The sequence below is a fragment of the Histoplasma capsulatum genome, assembly GCF_000150115.1.
Source record: "Histoplasma capsulatum G186AR genomic scaffold supercont2.18, whole genome shotgun sequence".
Lineage (NCBI taxonomy): Eukaryota > Fungi > Ascomycota > Eurotiomycetes > Onygenales > Ajellomycetaceae > Histoplasma > Histoplasma capsulatum.
In genome coordinates, this window is record NW_025544818.1 from 103808 (window position 1) to 120438 (window position 16631).

A 16631-nucleotide genomic window follows, 5' to 3' on the forward strand; every position below is an offset into this window, starting at 1 on the left:
AGCCCCCGCGTAAAGCAGATCGGAAGATCGGAAGAGAGAGACGAAAGAAAGCGCGGAATCATCCAATTGAACAAGTTACAAGTTTGTAGGCTGGTAGTATATATAGTTAATCTCTCGTGGGCGTGGGGCGTGGGCGTGGGGCGTGAATGTATGTGTACTACCTACAGCCAGAAAAGAAAAAAAGAGAGAAAACGAAAACAAAAACGAAAGAAAACATAAAAAACGCACACGCAGAAGAAAAAGCATGATGCATGATTGTGTGGGTGTGTGGGGGATCAACTTGCTAGCTGGCTAACTAGTTACCCACCCTCGTGCCTGCATGCGGATTGCTGGAGTCCTCAGCTTGGGTTGCGGTGGGAGAGGAGCAACAGGAAGGAATAGATAGTTCCAGGGCAGAGCAGAGCAGAGTACAGCAGAGCAGAGCATCTGAGGGATGAACGGTGCATCTCATCGTCCAAGCCCAACACGAGCACAAGCGCATCCACGCATCCACGCACCCGGAGTTCCTCACCGCAGATTCCACCCACATGCCACATGCCACATGCATTCATCATCATCGTCGTCGTCGTCGTCGTCGTCATGCACCATTGCATCACTCGGCCAGGCATCTCAACCCGAGGTGTGCCGATGGACGTGGGTTTGTTGAAATCCGAACCCGAAATGGATTTTTTAGAACCATTGAATCTTTTCAATGGCAAGATTCCGTCCATTTTATCCCGCTGTTTTCTTTTTCTTTTTCTGTTGCTATTGCTTTTCCCTTCCTTTTCCTTATCTCTACGCCCGGGCCCCGCCGCTCTTCATCCACCCCGCGGTCCACGGGGTGAAAAGCGCTCAATCATCGTGGACTCTTTGAAAAACGCCGCGTTCCGTTGGTGGCTCACGTATGTATGAAACGGGAATCAAGAATACCGACGTTGGGATAATGGGATAATGACAATAACGATAATGGCAATGTCAATGATGGAATGGGACATCAGCATTCGAACATAGTTATATATCTTTGGTTAGTCAGAAGTAAAATGGACGATTAGCCCCGTTTCAGGTAGAGAAACCCAATGTCGAATCTCACACCAGCATCAGCACCAGCACCAGCATAAAACATCAGCATCAGCATCAGCATCGCCTTGACAGCCTGAGTGAGGTCCGAGAGCAATCAATCCGTCGGGAGCAGCACAAAGCAAGCCACCGTCCCGTCCCACGCAACGGCCGTGTCAGAAGCCCGAAGCTGTAACTGCTAGTTACTACAGTACTTGCTGCAAGTACTTCCCTACTCCGCGGGGTTCCTGGGCGGCTGGGAGCTTTTTTTCTACCTTTCCTCCTGCAGGTCATAATACATAGCTAGGTCAAACTAAACTAACCGGTTGCAAACCGACTTAGCCTCATACTAGGATCGTGTAACAATGGATGTCTGGCTTGGGCCCAAGATGCGCCGCGCTTGCGATCCTCGACGAACAAGCGGGGGTTGGGGGAGGAGGAGGGGTTTGTTAGCTGTGACAATGTGAAACTGCGAAGCTGAAGCTGTGAAGCTGTGAAGCTGTGAAGCTGTGAAGCTGTGAAGCTGAAGCTGAAGCTGCGAAGCTGTGGTCAAGCTGTCATGCAGAGTTCCCCCAGCCAGCCCCGTGTCCGTCCTGCGACATGACACCATATCGAATATCCTATCCCAGTAGCTGTATCCATACGGTACAGTCCTTAGATTTTTTCTGCGCAAAAATACCCGCTTGTGATGGTTTTCTTAATGTAACTGTGACCAGTCCAGTGGGCCTTGTGGGTTACATTACGGACGGAGTCCATCCCACGCTGCCGCACAGCCGAACCGCCACGCACAACCGCCCCCAATGCACACGCGCCCTGCCTTTCTTCCCGGGCCCGTGGCGCATTTTCAGTGCCAGATAATAATACAGTGTTTGCAAAAAAGGTGAAAGAAAAGAAAACAAAACAGAACAGAACAGAATGAACAGAACAAAACAGAACAAAACAGAACAAAATGTACTAGAATAAATAAATACCCCATGGACACACCTTATCCCCCCCCTCCGTGGCAAGGCAATCAAGGGACCTTTTCACCTCTGCCTCCACCACTGTGTGTGTATACAGAGTACATGCGTAATAATATTGCGCGCGCCGTCCGTTGAATTCCTCAGCAAGCAGGTAGCAGGCACACCGTACGCCGATGAAAAAAACTCCGGCGCTGGCAGTGACGTCAGCCAAGCGCGATGCAAGCAGGGGCCTTCTCGAAGGAGGTAACTAGTAACCAGTAACCGCTAATAAGATGGTGAAGATGGTGAAGCAGAATAAGCCGGCCATTGTTTGACGTTGTGGGCGCCCGCCGCCGCCGCCGCGGGGAGATGGGATTGGGGATATGTCTCCCCAGCTACGAGTCTTATTCATTTCATGATCAGGGCATTGTTGGAGCTTGGAGGACTTGTGTCTCGTCTTGCCTCCTCTTGTCTTGTCTTGTCTTGTCTTGTCTCATTCTCCGTGGATCGTCTTTCCCGAGCGTGCCCGGGCCGCTAACCGCATCCGGTGCGGCATTTTCTCATCCTGTTCCTACTGTGTTTTTGTGTTTTGTGTTTTTGTTTTGTTTTGTTTTGTTTTCTCCCTGTGACAGGACAGGACGCCGCTAGTATTTACGTATTCAGGATGTGGATACATGCGGCATTGACGCTGGACACATACAGGATGGGAGTAGATATAGAGATATTATAAGAATAAGGTATGTGGATTGAGATAGCCATCCCCTCCCATTTTCATCCCACCTATCCCCCCTATCCCCCCTCATCGCCCTCATCCCATGACCGGATCACCGTAAACGGCGCGTCCTGCCATAGTCTCCCTGTTCCATCTGCACCTGCACCTGCAACTACACCGTCCTCGCCCTCCCCCGCCCCCGCCTTCGTCTCCACCAAATACGACTCCCACCGCTCGTCCGTCCACGGCTCCCACCCCTCCCTCGCCAGCAGCTCCGCTCGGCTGCCCCTCTCCAACAGAAACGCGCTGGGCCTCCACATATCCACCATCTCTACCTCTGCCTCTGCCTCCTCGCCCTCCTCCCCTTCCTCCTCATCCTCACCCTCACCCTCACCCGGCGACGACGACAACCGCCGCCCGCGCACCACAGGCCACGCCCCCTTCTCCGCCCAGCCATGCCCCTCCAAGCCCTCCGCCCAATCGACCCGCACCTCAAAGACGCGCAGGCGCAGGCGCAGCAGCTGTCCGCAGCCGTCCCAGCCGTCCGCGAGGGGCCGGAGCAGGAAGCGCTCGGCGGCGCGCGACATGCAGCGCGGGCCGAGGGGCGGGGTGGTCCGTGGCCGCTTGAGCGAGACGCGCAGCTCGCGCAGGGCCGGCAGGCGTGGGAGGAGGCGCGTGCAGGCCTCGTCCCAGGCCGTGGGGGCGCGGGGCGTGTAGATCGGGATGTCCCCGGCGCGGTAGCGGGTGAAGGAGGTGAGTTTGCGGTTTATTTTGTAGAGGGTGGGTTGCGGGGTTGTGGGGGAGGGGGAATGGGAGGGAGAATGGGAAGGGGAGGGGGAGTTGGAAGAGGGCGAGGACGAGGACGAGGAAGAGGAGGAAGAGTTGGTGGAGGACGGCCGGTGGATGTGGCGGAAGGAGGGCAGGTATTGGAGGTGGTAGCAGGAGTCTATGTAGTTGAGCGGGGGCCCGCTAATCTCGAGCTTCGTGATCGCCCGCAGGTGGTGGTTTGGGATGGAGATGGAGAGGGCGAGCAGGGTGATGAGGTCCATCTGGAACGTGAGGTGCCTGTATAGCACGGTGATTGCCTCGGTGTAGCTGTTTTGTTGTGTAGTGTTGTGGTTTTGTTTCCTGAGTGTTAGTACTGCATTGTATCCTGGTAGAAAGGCTCTCCGAGTGGGATAGTATATGACGAGAAAAGAAAGAAAAGAAAAGAAAAGAAAGACACTATACATACACTCGCCGACAAACACTCAACAAATCCAGAGCGCCCACAATGCCCCTCGTCGCGCCGTCCGCGAACACCACGGGCGCCGCCTCCAGCTCATACGGGACAGCGCCCGACGACGACCCGGGGCCATAGGCCACCACCGGCCGACGGAAACTGGCAGCCAGACACGCATAGTCGGCCCTCCCGCCCACGAAGCAGGAGAACCCCGCCTCGACGCCCTCGGGACACGCGCAACTGGCCACTTTGCCGGGCACTCGGACGAGGTGGACGCGGTGGCAGGCGAGGGCGTGGTGGTATATGGCCAGGCGGATCTCGAGCGGCAGCCGCGTGAAGAAAGGGGACTGGGGCTGGTTTTTGAGGAGGAGCGTGTTGACGGATGTAGATGGAGATGGAGATTTGGATTTGGCGGCGAACGGCAGTGGGAATGGAAGCAATAGGGAGAACGACGGGGCTCGAAGATATCTGGGAACCGGCAGCCTGGACGACAGGAAGCTATCCTTGCTGTGGCCGCTGGAGGGACGGCTGCTCCTCTTCGCATGGCCGGAGTGGCCTTCCTCGAGAATGGAGGGGGTGATGGAAAGCCTTCTTCTTTTTCTTCGTCTTCTTCTTCTGCCTTCTTCTTCTCCTCCTCCTCCTCCTCCTCCTCCCCCTTTTCGGTCTGTGCCCTCACTCTCTGCCAGCGTCAGGCCAACGATGGGCTGCATGAGCCCCTCCGCCCTGCGCTCGTCAGCAGCCTTCTCGGCCGCGAACTTGACGATGAAGCAGGGGTAGAGGGGCAGGAGAAGACAGGTGACGACGGAGAGGAAGACGGCCTTCAGAGCACGCAGCACGGCGTCAACATCCATGGCTCATGATGGCTTTCTTCTAATGTATATATGATATATATCGTATCTTCCTGGTTGGTTCGCCATCGAACAGTGTTCTTCCTTTCCCAGGATACGAGCCGCCCACGCCAAGCCTTGCCACAGGAGGAGACTTGATTAGTTGCTTCCAGGGATAAAGGATCGAATGTAGGGATGTACTTACATTTCCCCCTTACTGCCGCTGAGGCATTCATTTTGTCCTTTCGCATCTCGTTGAAGGGATGGAGCATATACACATACCCACCAGTAGTATATATATATAGTATATATATATATACAGCTGTAACTAGGGCTTTCTTCGGAGTGACAAAACAAGCACCACACCATAGCCAGATAGGATGTACTGACAGTACGGTATGTACCCGTATGGTGTATCCAATACGGCAATACGGCTATACGGCTATACGGCCACACATCCCCCCCGCCAAGCACTCCGCCAAGCGATACACCGTCGCACACGCGGAGGAAGCCATTCCAATATCCGCTGCTTGGCCAGCCGCGGACCTGCCCCTGGCCGCTGCTGGATCGCAGATGCGTCGCAACTCTCTGCGACCGTCTGCCTCTACGCTGGCTGTCTGCGCCAGGGCCGCGTCGTCAGTCCGTGGTGTGATTCGATATGCAAGCATACCGTCTACGCCTCTCTCCTTTCCATGCTGTATGATGCTGGTGGTGAATGCCGTGACGATGGCCGTGACGATGGCCATGACGATGGCGATGATGACTATAATGACGATAATGACGATAATGACGATACCATACCACAATTGGCCGGCGATGCAGCGGAAATGTCGATCGTCGGCACTAGCAGCCGATCATTGGTATTTTTCTTGTCTTGTCTTGCTGTTTCTCCACATATTATCGATTTGGTAACTGATCGATGGTGATGAAATATCGATATCCCATACAGATTACAGATTAGATTACCGAGAGACACCCCGTGAGTTACACCGTCCGCCAGTCCGCCGAGCCAAGCCAGGCCAGGCCAAGCCAGGCCAAGCCAAGCCTCCTATTCCTCCTCCCCTCCCCTATCCTCCCTTCTCTACCCTTCCCCGGAGTGCATGAGAAGTAAAAATGGAACCGGACGAGCCAAGGCGATATACCGTGATGTCGGCCACGCAGCGTAACCTGCTGTACCCGGATGCGGTGGATCGGCCAGTGGCGCAGCGGGGCGGCCAAGAAGCCGCGTCTCCTGCGCCCAGAGGAAAAAAGGGGGGAATAGGGGAGGGGAGGGGGGGGATTGGGATTTGTTCTGTTTTCTCTGTTTCTTTGTTGCTGTGCGGTATGTGGTAAGAAGGAGGAGGAGAACGAGAACTTCACTCCGTACAACCGCACAGCTGGCGGGATGGCGGTGTTTATTTCTCACTTTCGTGGCCTTCTGAGTCCCGCATTTTGCTATTGCCCTTTGCCCTTGCTCTTGCTCTTGTTCGGCTAGCGTGTACAGCACGCCCTGACTGATAGTTGAAGAGGTGTGGCGTGTTATACGCCCCCGAAGAAAGAATCAACGGTTTTTTTTTTTCCGGCAGGCAAAATAATTGCTGATGGCTGATGGCTTATGGCTTATGGCTTGATGGGATTGACCACGTGGAGCTGGGCTCAGAGCCACTTTCTGCATCCAAACATTCCCACTCAGCTCCACTTTGTGTTGTGGAAGAGGATCGATCCCATGATACCTACTCCGTACAATTCACACTACTCAGCGTATTTACAGGTATAGATATAGATATAGATACAGATGCAGCATACAAATCACGAGATTGAGTTGCCGGATGCCCCTGAGTGGACATCGCTCCCCGTCGACAGCAACCCATCTCCACCGGCAGGCAGGATTTGGAATCATTCCTCATTCATCATTCATAGCCACCGTTTGGAATCAGAATCGGGGTGGTTGATACTACTAGTGTTGCGGGGATCTTACTGGATATATATATATATATATACATTATATATCTATAACTCGCGGATATCTACTAGTAGTTAATTAGTTAGTAATTAGTTAAATAGCAACCGCCATCGTAGCATAGCACCATCGCATCATCGCGGACATCAGACAGCAGACGTCAGAAAAAGCCCGCCGTGGAAAAGGAAAAAAGGAACCACAACCCCTTCCCCCCGCCCCCGCCAACCGCGGTCCCTGCCGCAATCCAATCTTGCCATCCGCCATCGCCATCGCCATCGCCACCAGCCAAGAACCCAGAGCCCAGTGGCGGCGGGCAATGGATAGGGCTATAAATAACATAGGTATGGTAGGTTTATGCTATCAGCCGTCGGCCTTTTGCTGGATTGCAGACGGGGACGGGGACAAGATGGGGACAAGACAGGGGCCGCACTCATCGTGGTGGGTAGGGCAGAACGGGAAGGGCCATCCACCCCCATTCATCCACGTACATGGTACCATAGCAGGGGATGGATTGAATTGACGATGGCAGTGGGTCAGCGGGGGATGGGGATGGGGATGGGGACGGAGCTGGGGTTGGGGCTGGGGCTTGGCTGATCCCCTAGCTGATGTGCGGGTGGAATATTTATACTCACTCGTACGAAGGAAGCGGGTTGCAGGGCCAGGAAGGGCGTAATATGGGTGAGTATAACCTCGGTTGGTTGGGAGGGAGGAGTTAGTCAGTGAGTTGGGGCGATGACGGGGCTGGATGTTACGCGAGATGTATATATATATGTATATATGTACTGTATGTGGATATAAATATATATTGATATATCTGTTGTTACGGCTACTGCCAGCGATGTAAACACACACACAGAGACAACAAATAAACAACACCAGTGCAGGATGTATCTCTGCCATGGATAACAACAGTAATAACAACAACAACAACAATAACAAGGTCCGCGCGCGACGCTGGGTCCCCACCCAGACCCAGGAGGAAGTGTTATCAGCGAGCCACCACCGCCAGAGAAGCTTCTCTCTGATCTCAGGGAAGAGAAGGGAAGTGGAGGCAGCGAACCCTTGCCCGATCTCAGGGTCCTTGAGATGTACAGAATGTACAGTATGTAGAGTATATAGAATGTACCATGGACAGCCCGCATCTGGGGAACGGAACCAACGAGGTGTCGCTTTGTGAGTGGTTGCGCACGTGCCTCGGCAGTGGACATGCAACGAGTGTGGCGGATCACGATAAGGGGAGATAGCTCCCTAGCTCCAGGAAAAAGAAAAGAGAAGAAAAAGAAAAAAGAAGAAGAAGCAAAAAAAAAAAAAAAGAAAACAAAAAAACAAAACCCAAGCCAAACCCCCATGTGCCGTGGATGTGCGGATTGTGGAGATGTGAGATGTGAGATGTGTCAGCAGCAGGAGACAGCAGAAAGCAGAAAAATCCCTCGTACTCGTACCGTATGGTATTGCGGTGTACTGTCCTGTACTGTCCTGTATTGTCCTGTATTGTCCTCGCTATGCCGACGGCCCGCCGCTGGCCAATGGCACGCCGCCAAGCGCGGTGGTTGTCAGCAGCGCGGATAAACGGTGGTCACTGGGCCCTGGGACCGGTACCGGTATCGCTCTCGGTACCGGTACTGTCACGGTATTGGCTGCTGCCACCTGGAAAATTGCGCATACAAACTGGGTCTGCAGCCGTGGGGTACCGGACTGTATTGGTATGTGTTTTTTCTGTGTCTGTTATTTTCTCTGTTTTTTCCCTGTAATTTGCCCTTCCTCCCTCCTCTTATAGTCGCCCGTCTCTGCTCTTCTCCTCTGCCCCGACAACCCGCTTTCCTCGCTTCTGCTGGTTTCTTTTTCTTCGTCGTCGTCGTCGTCTCTTCTTCTCTTCTTCTCTTCCTCTTCTCATCCTCATCCTCTTCCTCCCTCTCCCATCCTCATCTCCATCTCAATTCTCTCTCCTCCCTCTCCCCTCTCCCCTCTCCGCCATCTGTTTTCGGAGGACCGTTCCAGTCAATTATACCCCCCACAATCCCCCCTCCCTACCCTCAAAACAGAAGAAGAAGAAGGAAATACTGCTGCTCCATGCTCGCCGTTTGTCCCAGAAGAGACTGAAATAGGTCGGTTGCCCTGTTGATTGATATCATCCTATCTTCAAATACACCCATCATCCAGCGAATATCACCCAGAGCAGCAGAAAAATGGCACACTCCGCTGCTTCGGGCGCCGCCTCCGCCGCCCACTTCGAGAAGAAGACCCCCGAGGTCGCCCACGAGGAGAAGAAGCCACCGCTCCCCGAGGAGGAGGATGAGGACGAGGACATGGACGCCCTCATCGAGGAGCTCGAGTCCCAGGATGGCCACATCGACATCGAGGACGACGAGGACGGCGAGCCTGGCGGTGCCCGTCCCGTGCCCGACGAGCTGCTCACCACCGACACGCGCCACGGTCTGACCGATGCCGAAGTCGTCGCGCGCCGCAAGAAGTACGGCCTCAACCAGATGAAGGAGGAGAAGGAGAACCTGATCCTGAAGTTCCTCAGCTACTTCGTGGGGCCCATCCAGTTCGTCATGGAGGTGAGTGGCGATTCTCCTATTGTTATTATATATATATATATATGTATAAATGTATATATATGTATTATTGGCTTGTAAACCTAATTGATTGAAAATAAAAAAGGCCGCCGCCATTCTTGCCGCCGGTCTCGAGGATTGGGTCGATTTCGGTGTCATCTGCGCGCTTCTCCTGCTCAACGCCTGTGTCGGGTTCGTCCAGGAATTCCAGGCTGGCTCCATCGTCGACGAATTGAAGAAAACCCTCGCGCTCAAGGCTGTCGTGCTCCGCAATGGCCGTCTGACTGAGGTCGAGGCCCCCGAGGTCGTGCCCGGCGATATCCTCCAGGTCGAGGAGGGCACCATCATCCCCGCTGACGGCCGCATCGTCACCGAGGAGGCCTTCTTGCAAGTCGATCAGTCTGCCATCACCGGTGAGTCGCTGGCCGTCGACAAGCACAAGGGTGATACCTGCTATGCCTCCTCTGCCGTCAAGCGTGGTGAGGCCTTCATGGTCATCACCGCCACCGGAGACAACACCTTCGTCGGCCGTGCCGCCGCTCTTGTCAACGCTGCCTCCGCTGGTACTGGCCATTTCACCGAGGTGCTCAACGGCATTGGCACTGTTTTGCTCATCCTCGTCATCCTCACTCTGCTGGTCGTCTGGGTTTCCTCCTTCTACCGTTCCAACTCCATTGTCACCATTCTCGAGTTCACCCTGGCCATCACCATCATCGGTGTCCCCGTCGGTCTCCCCGCGGTCGTGACCACCACCATGGCTGTCGGCGCTGCCTACCTGGCCAAGAAGAAGGCCATTGTCCAGAAACTGTCCGCCATCGAGTCCCTTGCCGGTGTGGAGATCCTCTGCTCCGACAAGACCGGTACTTTGACCAAGAACAAGCTCTCCCTCGCCGAGCCGTACTGCGTTTCTGGCGTTGACCCCGAGGATCTGATGCTGACCGCCTGTTTGGCGGCCTCCCGCAAGAAGAAGGGTATCGATGCCATCGACAAGGCGTTCTTGAAGTCTCTCCGCTACTACCCCCGCGCCAAGTCCGTCCTCACTCAGTACAAGGTCCTCGAGTTCCATCCCTTCGACCCCGTCTCCAAGAAGGTCAGCGCCGTCGTGCTGTCCCCCCAGGGCGAGCGCATTACCTGCGTCAAAGGTGCCCCCCTCTTCGTCCTCAAGACCGTCGAGGAAGACCACCCCATCCCCGACGAAGTCGATAGCGCCTACAAGAACAAAGTCGCCGAGTTCGCTACCCGTGGTTTCCGCTCTCTTGGTGTTGCCCGCAAGCGCGGTGAGGGTTCCTGGGAAATCCTTGGAATCATGCCCTGCTCCGATCCTCCCCGCCACGACACGGCCAAGACCATCAATGAGGCTAAGACGCTCGGTTTGTCCATCAAGATGTTGACCGGTGATGCGGTCGGTATCGCCCGTGAAACTTCTCGCCAGCTCGGTCTCGGAACCAATGTTTACAACGCTGAGCGTCTTGGTCTCGGCGGCGGCGGAACCATGCCTGGCTCGGAGGTGTACGATTTCGTTGAGGCCGCAGATGGTTTCGCGGAGGTTTTCCCCCAGCACAAGTACAACGTCGTCGAGATCCTGCAACAGCGTGGTTACCTCGTCGCCATGACGGGTGACGGTGTCAACGACGCCCCGTCCCTCAAGAAGGCCGACACCGGTATCGCCGTCGAGGGTGCCTCCGACGCCGCCCGCTCCGCCGCCGACATCGTCTTCCTCGCCCCCGGTCTCTCTGCCATCATCGACGCGCTCAAGACCTCCCGTCAGATCTTCCACCGCATGTACGCCTACGTCGTCTACCGTATTGCCCTGTCCCTCCACTTAGAAATCTTCCTGGGTCTCTGGATCGCCATCCTCAACACATCCCTCAACCTCCAGCTTGTCGTCTTCATCGCCATCTTCGCTGATATCGCCACCCTCGCCATCGCCTACGACAACGCCCCTTTCTCCAAGACGCCCGTCAAGTGGAACCTGCCCAAGCTATGGGGAATGTCCGTCCTCCTCGGCATCGTCCTCGCCATCGGCACCTGGATCACCCTCACAACCATGCTCGTCGGTTCCGAGAACGGCGGTATCGTCCAGAACTTCGGTCGACGCGACCCGGTCCTCTTCCTCGAAATCTCCCTGACCGAGAACTGGCTCATCTTCATCACCCGCGCGAACGGGCCCTTCTGGTCCTCGATCCCGTCGTGGCAACTGTCCGGTGCCATCCTGCTCGTCGACATCATCGCCACCTTTTTCACGATCTTCGGTTGGTTCGTGGGTGGGCAGACGTCCATCGTCGCCGTGGTTCGTATTTGGGTTTTCTCGTTTGGCTGCTTCTGCGTCCTTGGTGGACTGTATTATCTGCTCCAAGGCTCGGCGGGCTTTGACAACATGATGCATGGGAAGAGTCCGAAGAAGAATCAGAAACAGAGATCACTGGAGGATTTCGGTAAGCATATCTATCTATCTATCTCTCTTGATTTCAATTTATTTGGCTTCAACGTTTCAGATAAATATTACATATATACGTCGATGGCTTCATTCTAACCAAAGTGCACTCCGTACTTTACAGTTGTTTCACTCCAACGAGTCTCCACACAACACGAGAAGAGCTCATGATCCGCGCATCCAACCCATTCCATCCAAAAGTACAAAGACACCAACCAAAAACATGCAAAATAAATAAATACCATCATCCCGCACTTAAAAAATAAAAGGAGGATTGGGGGGAGGATTTGATAATCTTTGTATTTTTTTTTGTGGTTTTCTTTTGTTTCCTTTTCATACTACTTTTTGTCTTTCACTTTTCTTTCCTTTTCTATTTTCTTTTCCAAACCATATACATACATCTTGGTTGGGGGGTTGGGTTTGGTCAATCAGCTGGAACAGGTCTCTCTCTCTCTCTCTCTCTTTTCCCCTCCCCCCCATCTCTCTCTCTGTGTGTGTCCCCGCCTAGCTTGTATCTGTGTGGAGGCAATTTTTGAATATGCAGGGACAAGAAAGATGGATGCTGGTGGCCCCCGGAACTTGGAAACGCAAGATATAGGAGGGGAATTTAGACGGGGGAATGAAAAGAGGAGAGAGGAAGAAGCAAAAGACAAAATGTATAGCCAGACCTGGTCAAACCAGCTCAACCCTTTCTCCCCTGAAAAAACAAGGGGGAAAAACAAAAAAAATGTTGCAAAAAAAAAAAAAAAAAAACCCAGATCAACCAACCAACCAACATGCCCGCCGTAAATAAAATTTTTCTTCTTTTTTTTCTTCTTCTTTTCTTCATGTGTTTAATTTTTTTTTATAATATTATTTAATAATCACTATTGACGTATTACTTTATTTTAATCCCTGTCTGTATCTTCTTCGGCGTTTGTTTTGTTCTCTTCATATTCTATCTACTGCTGCTGCTGCTACAACTACAACTACCATTTCCTGCTGCTATATAATTGTGTAACTATATATTGTATATTGTTACTCCGAGAGAAAGCAAAATAGATACACAGACCAACACCCAACAGTTAGCGCTGAATAAGCAAACCAACACAACCTCTTCTTCTCTTCTTCTCTTCCTCTCTTCTCAGTTCCCATGAAATATACCACGATAGAAGAACGAACCTCAGCACAGCACAGCCTAGCAAAGCCTAGAGCACGCGGGCTAAATTCTGCAATATACAAATGGAATTGAAATCTACAGTGCTGCATAGGACGGGTGGATGGATGGATGGATGGATGGCAGGGTGCGGTGCGGTGCGGTGCGGAGAGTTCGATGACAGCGTAGCGACGTCATGGATCCCGGGAGGAGGAGGAGGAATGGGAGTGCGCGCGGGTTGATTGATATCGTGTGCTGTGTGCGTCTGTATAGGTTGGGTGAGTTCGTTCGTTCGTTCGTTCGTTCGGTAGTTTGTGCCTGTTATGCCGGCCCCCGATGCGAGTGTATATATAGATTGACGCGCCGGCTAAGCTTTTGGAGCAAGCTTTTCGAGCTAGGTTTGGCGTTGCCGTTGGCGTTGGGCGTCTTCGAAGCTATGTATGTATGACGTCGATTTCCCCGTTGTCCCCGTTTTTGAGCTTGTCCGGCTTGCGAGGAGAAGCTCTATCTCTCTATCTTTGTATATACACATCCATCCGAAACCATTATATTTACGGATCAATCGGAAATCGTCTCTCATCCTTCACCCTTCACCCCTTCATCTCAGAACCCCCCGGCGCCCACCATGTTCCTAAAGAAGCACATCACCGAAGCCGAATCGCTGCCAGAGCGCCACCGCGGCAACGAGCACCACACGCCGCGCCTGAAGCCGTATGTCGATATGATCATCTCCGCGTTCCAGGACCGCCGTTTCCAGCGACGCACCTCTGTGTATCAGAAGCGCGACCTGCAGGACCGGGTTGCGAAGAAGTCGTGGACCGGGCCGCCGTCGGAGGTGTGTATATCTATATCTATATCCATATCTATATCTATATCTATTGCTTCGCGCTCACAAACAACCCAGACAATCTACGGCGGCATCTCCGTCTGCTCCAACGACAACAACGAAGTCGTCATCTCCCTTGCGGTCCGCGACACGACGTACTTCCTCGACTTCTCCGAGCACCGCTTCCCCATCGACGAGCGCGCCCACCCCTCCGCAGACGTCATCACCGACTTCGTCCTCCTCGAGCTGCGCCGCTACGAGCACGAACACCTGGAGAAGTTCGTCGGTATGGCCCTGCCGCGCGAGCTGGCCGAGCGCTGTCCGCACCTGTGTCCGCGTCTGTGGCGCGAGCTCGACATCGTGCCCCTCGTCCTGCACGGCAAGGGCGTGCACAGCGTCGGCTGGATTAATCGCGAGTACTGGGATACGAAGACGCTGGATGAGCAGGCGGAGTCCGTGGCGCGGAAGTGTATTACGTATGTTCTTTATTATTTTTATTTTTATTTTTTGCTGCATTCGTTTCTCTTTTGTCTCTCAGAGGATTGGTTCTCCTGTCTTGTCTATATGAGTCGATTTTTGCTTTTCACGCTCCACTAGAAGCTAATGAATGCATAATAGTTTCTTCGGGCCCAACAAGGCGCCGCTACTGCAGGTGGGGTATCGCGGGTGTGTGGAGGTTGATTGTGGCTTCCATGCTGTGCTGGCGACGCTGCCGGATTATGAGCTGACGGTTGGCTCGCGGACGTGGAACTCGGTGCTGAGGTACGCGGAGGACCTGAAGAAGCGCAAGGTCAAGGTTGCGTTTTTCAGCGCCACGCCGCAGGGCGGTGGTGTCGCGCTGATGAGGCATGCGTTGGTGCGATTTGCGGAAGCGCTTGGGGTGGATTTCAAGTGGTCAGTTTATATATATATATCTCTATATCTATCTTGTGCATTTGTATCTGTTCATGGATCGCTCATCCGATGACCCATTTCTCCTAGGTACGTCCCCCGTCCGCGCCCGGCCGTCTTCCGCATCACAAAGACAAACCACAACATCTTCCAGGGCGTCTCCAAGCCCGACGAGCGCCTCACAGAGGAAAACAAGGCCGCCCTCACAGACTGGATAGTCGGCAACGCCAAACGCTACTGGCTCGGCAAGGGCGGACCGCTGTGCGCCCCTCCCGAAGGCGGCGCGGACATCATCGTCATCGACGACCCGCAGATGCCCGGCCTGATTCCCCTGATCAAGGAAGTGACGCCCCTACGGCCCGTCATCTACCGCAGCCACATCCAGATGCGCAGCGATCTGATTGCGGACCCGACGACGCCGCAGGCGGAAGCGTGGAATTATTTCTGGGACAGCATCAAGTGCGTGGACCTGTTCATCAGCCATCCTGTCGCGAGCTTTGTGCCGCATATGGTGCCCCCGGAGACGGTGGGGTATTTGCCGGCGTCGACGGATTGGTGGGTTGTTTTTGTCTTTTCGCTTCGTTTCTTTCGTTCTTTGATTCCCCCCCCCCCCCCCCTTTTTTTTTTTTGATATGCTGCTTGTCCTGCTTACGCTTTCTTTCATGGGATGGATGTATGTCACACAGGCTCGATGGGTTGAATAAGCCCATGGACGATTTTGACGTTGGCTATTATGGCCGTATCTTCAATGCGAAGTGTCGCGAGATCGGCATGACAACCATAGATTTTCCTGACGGTATGGCCCAGAGCAGAGAGCAAAAAAAAAAAAAAAAAAAAAAAAAAAATTAAACAGACTAATCACATTCGCGCAGATGAGTACATTGTCCAAATCGCCCGCTTCGACCCATCAAAGGGCATCTTCGACGTCCTCGACTCGTACGAGAAATTCCGCGTCCTCTTCGCGGAAAAGTGCCCCAAGGACGAGAAGCCCCCGAAACTGCTGGTCTGCGGGCACGGCTCTGTTGACGACCCGGACGGCGTGGCCATCTACGACGCCGTCATCGAGCACATCGAGGACAAGCTCCCGCACCTCAAGTCGTCCATCTGCGTCATGCACATCCCGCCGTCCGACCAGATCCTCAACGCGCTCCTGTCCAAGGCGCGCGTGGCGCTGCAGCTGTCCACGCGCGAGGGCTTCGAAGTCAAGGTCTCCGAGGCGCTGCACAAGGGGAAGCCGGTCATCGCGACGCTGGCCGGCGGCATCCCGCTGCAGGTGCAGGACGGCAAGAACGGCTTCCTCGTCGAGGTCGGCGACACCGACGCCGTCGCGCAGCACCTCTTCGCCCTGTGGACGGACGACGAGCTGTACTACCGCCTCAGCAGCTGGGCGGCCGACAGCGTCAGCGACGAGGTCAGCACCGTCGGCAACGCGCTGTCCTGGCTGTACCTGGCCAGCGAGCTGTCGAAGGGCAGGCCCGTGGCGCCGCACGGGCGCTGGATCAACGATCTAGCCCGCGAGGAGGCGGGGGAGCCGTATGGCCGGCACGAGAATCGGTTGCGGAGGACGCTGGGCCATGATAAGGGGGTTGGGGTTGCGGAGTTTGGGCTGTGCTTGCGGAAGTCGAGGCATGCGGGGGGGAAATAGGAAGAGAGGAGCGGGGGGAGGGGCCAAGCGAATGGTTTGGTGGAGGGTCTATCCTTCTATACATGTAGTAATCTAGTTATAACTAATAATATTATTATTTAATTTTTCTATGTCGTCGTTATTTTTTCCCCTTCTTCTTCTTCTTCTTCTTCTTCAGCTACATTGGGTTTAACGTTTTCAATCAATTACTCTTGTAGGTTTTTTATCAACACCCATCCGGCTTATTTTGTTGTTTTCTTGCGTTCTGCGCTCCCATTTGTGATCCACCTCTTACTCTGTTACCGGGTTACGTGCACGTCTACTTACTTACACGGGCTAGATATCTATAAGGGCTTGTTTATGTTTATATGTTCATGTATGATGTACTGTATATATATATATAAATAACTACATGTCGCGCAATGACAATAATTTACACACATATATATATATATTTCGTCGCTTGCGGCGCACACGCAGAAATACC

The 16631-nt window shown here is 53.9% G+C and overlaps 6 protein-coding genes across 6 annotated transcripts; 4 read left to right on the plus strand and 2 right to left on the minus strand.

Annotated features, from left to right (window-relative positions):
* Positions 1 to 338: 338 nt before the first annotated feature.
* On the minus strand, positions 339 to 710 carry HCBG_08811 (uncharacterized protein; the record flags this gene model as incomplete). The annotated part of the gene is made up of 1 exon (XM_045435860.1): positions 339 to 710. The coding sequence occupies one exon, from the start codon at positions 708 to 710 to the stop codon at positions 339 to 341; it is 372 nt and encodes a 123-aa protein (XP_045283389.1).
* A 2055-nt stretch (positions 711 to 2765) lies between these two features.
* Positions 2766 to 4989, minus strand: HCBG_08812 (uncharacterized protein; the record flags this gene model as incomplete). The annotated part of the gene is made up of 3 exons (XM_045435861.1): positions 2766 to 3753; positions 3923 to 4874; positions 4943 to 4989. 2 exons carry the CDS (start codon positions 4759 to 4761, stop codon positions 2766 to 2768), a joined length of 1827 nt encoding a protein of 608 aa, XP_045283390.1.
* Positions 4990 to 5135: 146 nt separating this feature from the next.
* HCBG_08813 (uncharacterized protein) lies at positions 5136 to 5663 on the plus strand (the record flags this gene model as incomplete). The annotated part of the gene is made up of 1 exon (XM_045435862.1): positions 5136 to 5663. One exon carries the CDS (start codon positions 5136 to 5138, stop codon positions 5661 to 5663), a length of 528 nt encoding a protein of 175 aa, XP_045283391.1.
* A 661-nt stretch (positions 5664 to 6324) lies between these two features.
* HCBG_08814 (uncharacterized protein) lies at positions 6325 to 7008 on the plus strand (the record flags this gene model as incomplete). The annotated part of the gene is made up of 2 exons (XM_045435863.1): positions 6325 to 6477; positions 6796 to 7008. 2 exons carry the CDS (start codon positions 6325 to 6327, stop codon positions 7006 to 7008), a joined length of 366 nt encoding a protein of 121 aa, XP_045283392.1.
* A 1854-nt stretch (positions 7009 to 8862) lies between these two features.
* HCBG_08815 (plasma membrane ATPase) lies at positions 8863 to 12036 on the plus strand (the record flags this gene model as incomplete). The annotated part of the gene is made up of 3 exons (XM_045435864.1): positions 8863 to 9237; positions 9341 to 11669; positions 11793 to 12036. 3 exons carry the CDS (start codon positions 8863 to 8865, stop codon positions 11837 to 11839), a joined length of 2751 nt encoding a protein of 916 aa, XP_045283393.1.
* A 1392-nt stretch (positions 12037 to 13428) lies between these two features.
* On the plus strand, positions 13429 to 16273 carry HCBG_08816 (clock-controlled gene-9 protein; the record flags this gene model as incomplete). The annotated part of the gene is made up of 6 exons (XM_045435865.1): positions 13429 to 13638; positions 13708 to 14105; positions 14248 to 14523; positions 14611 to 15075; positions 15207 to 15316; positions 15393 to 16273. 6 exons carry the CDS (start codon positions 13429 to 13431, stop codon positions 16163 to 16165), a joined length of 2232 nt encoding a protein of 743 aa, XP_045283394.1.
* Between the last annotated feature and the right edge of the window lie 358 nt (positions 16274 to 16631).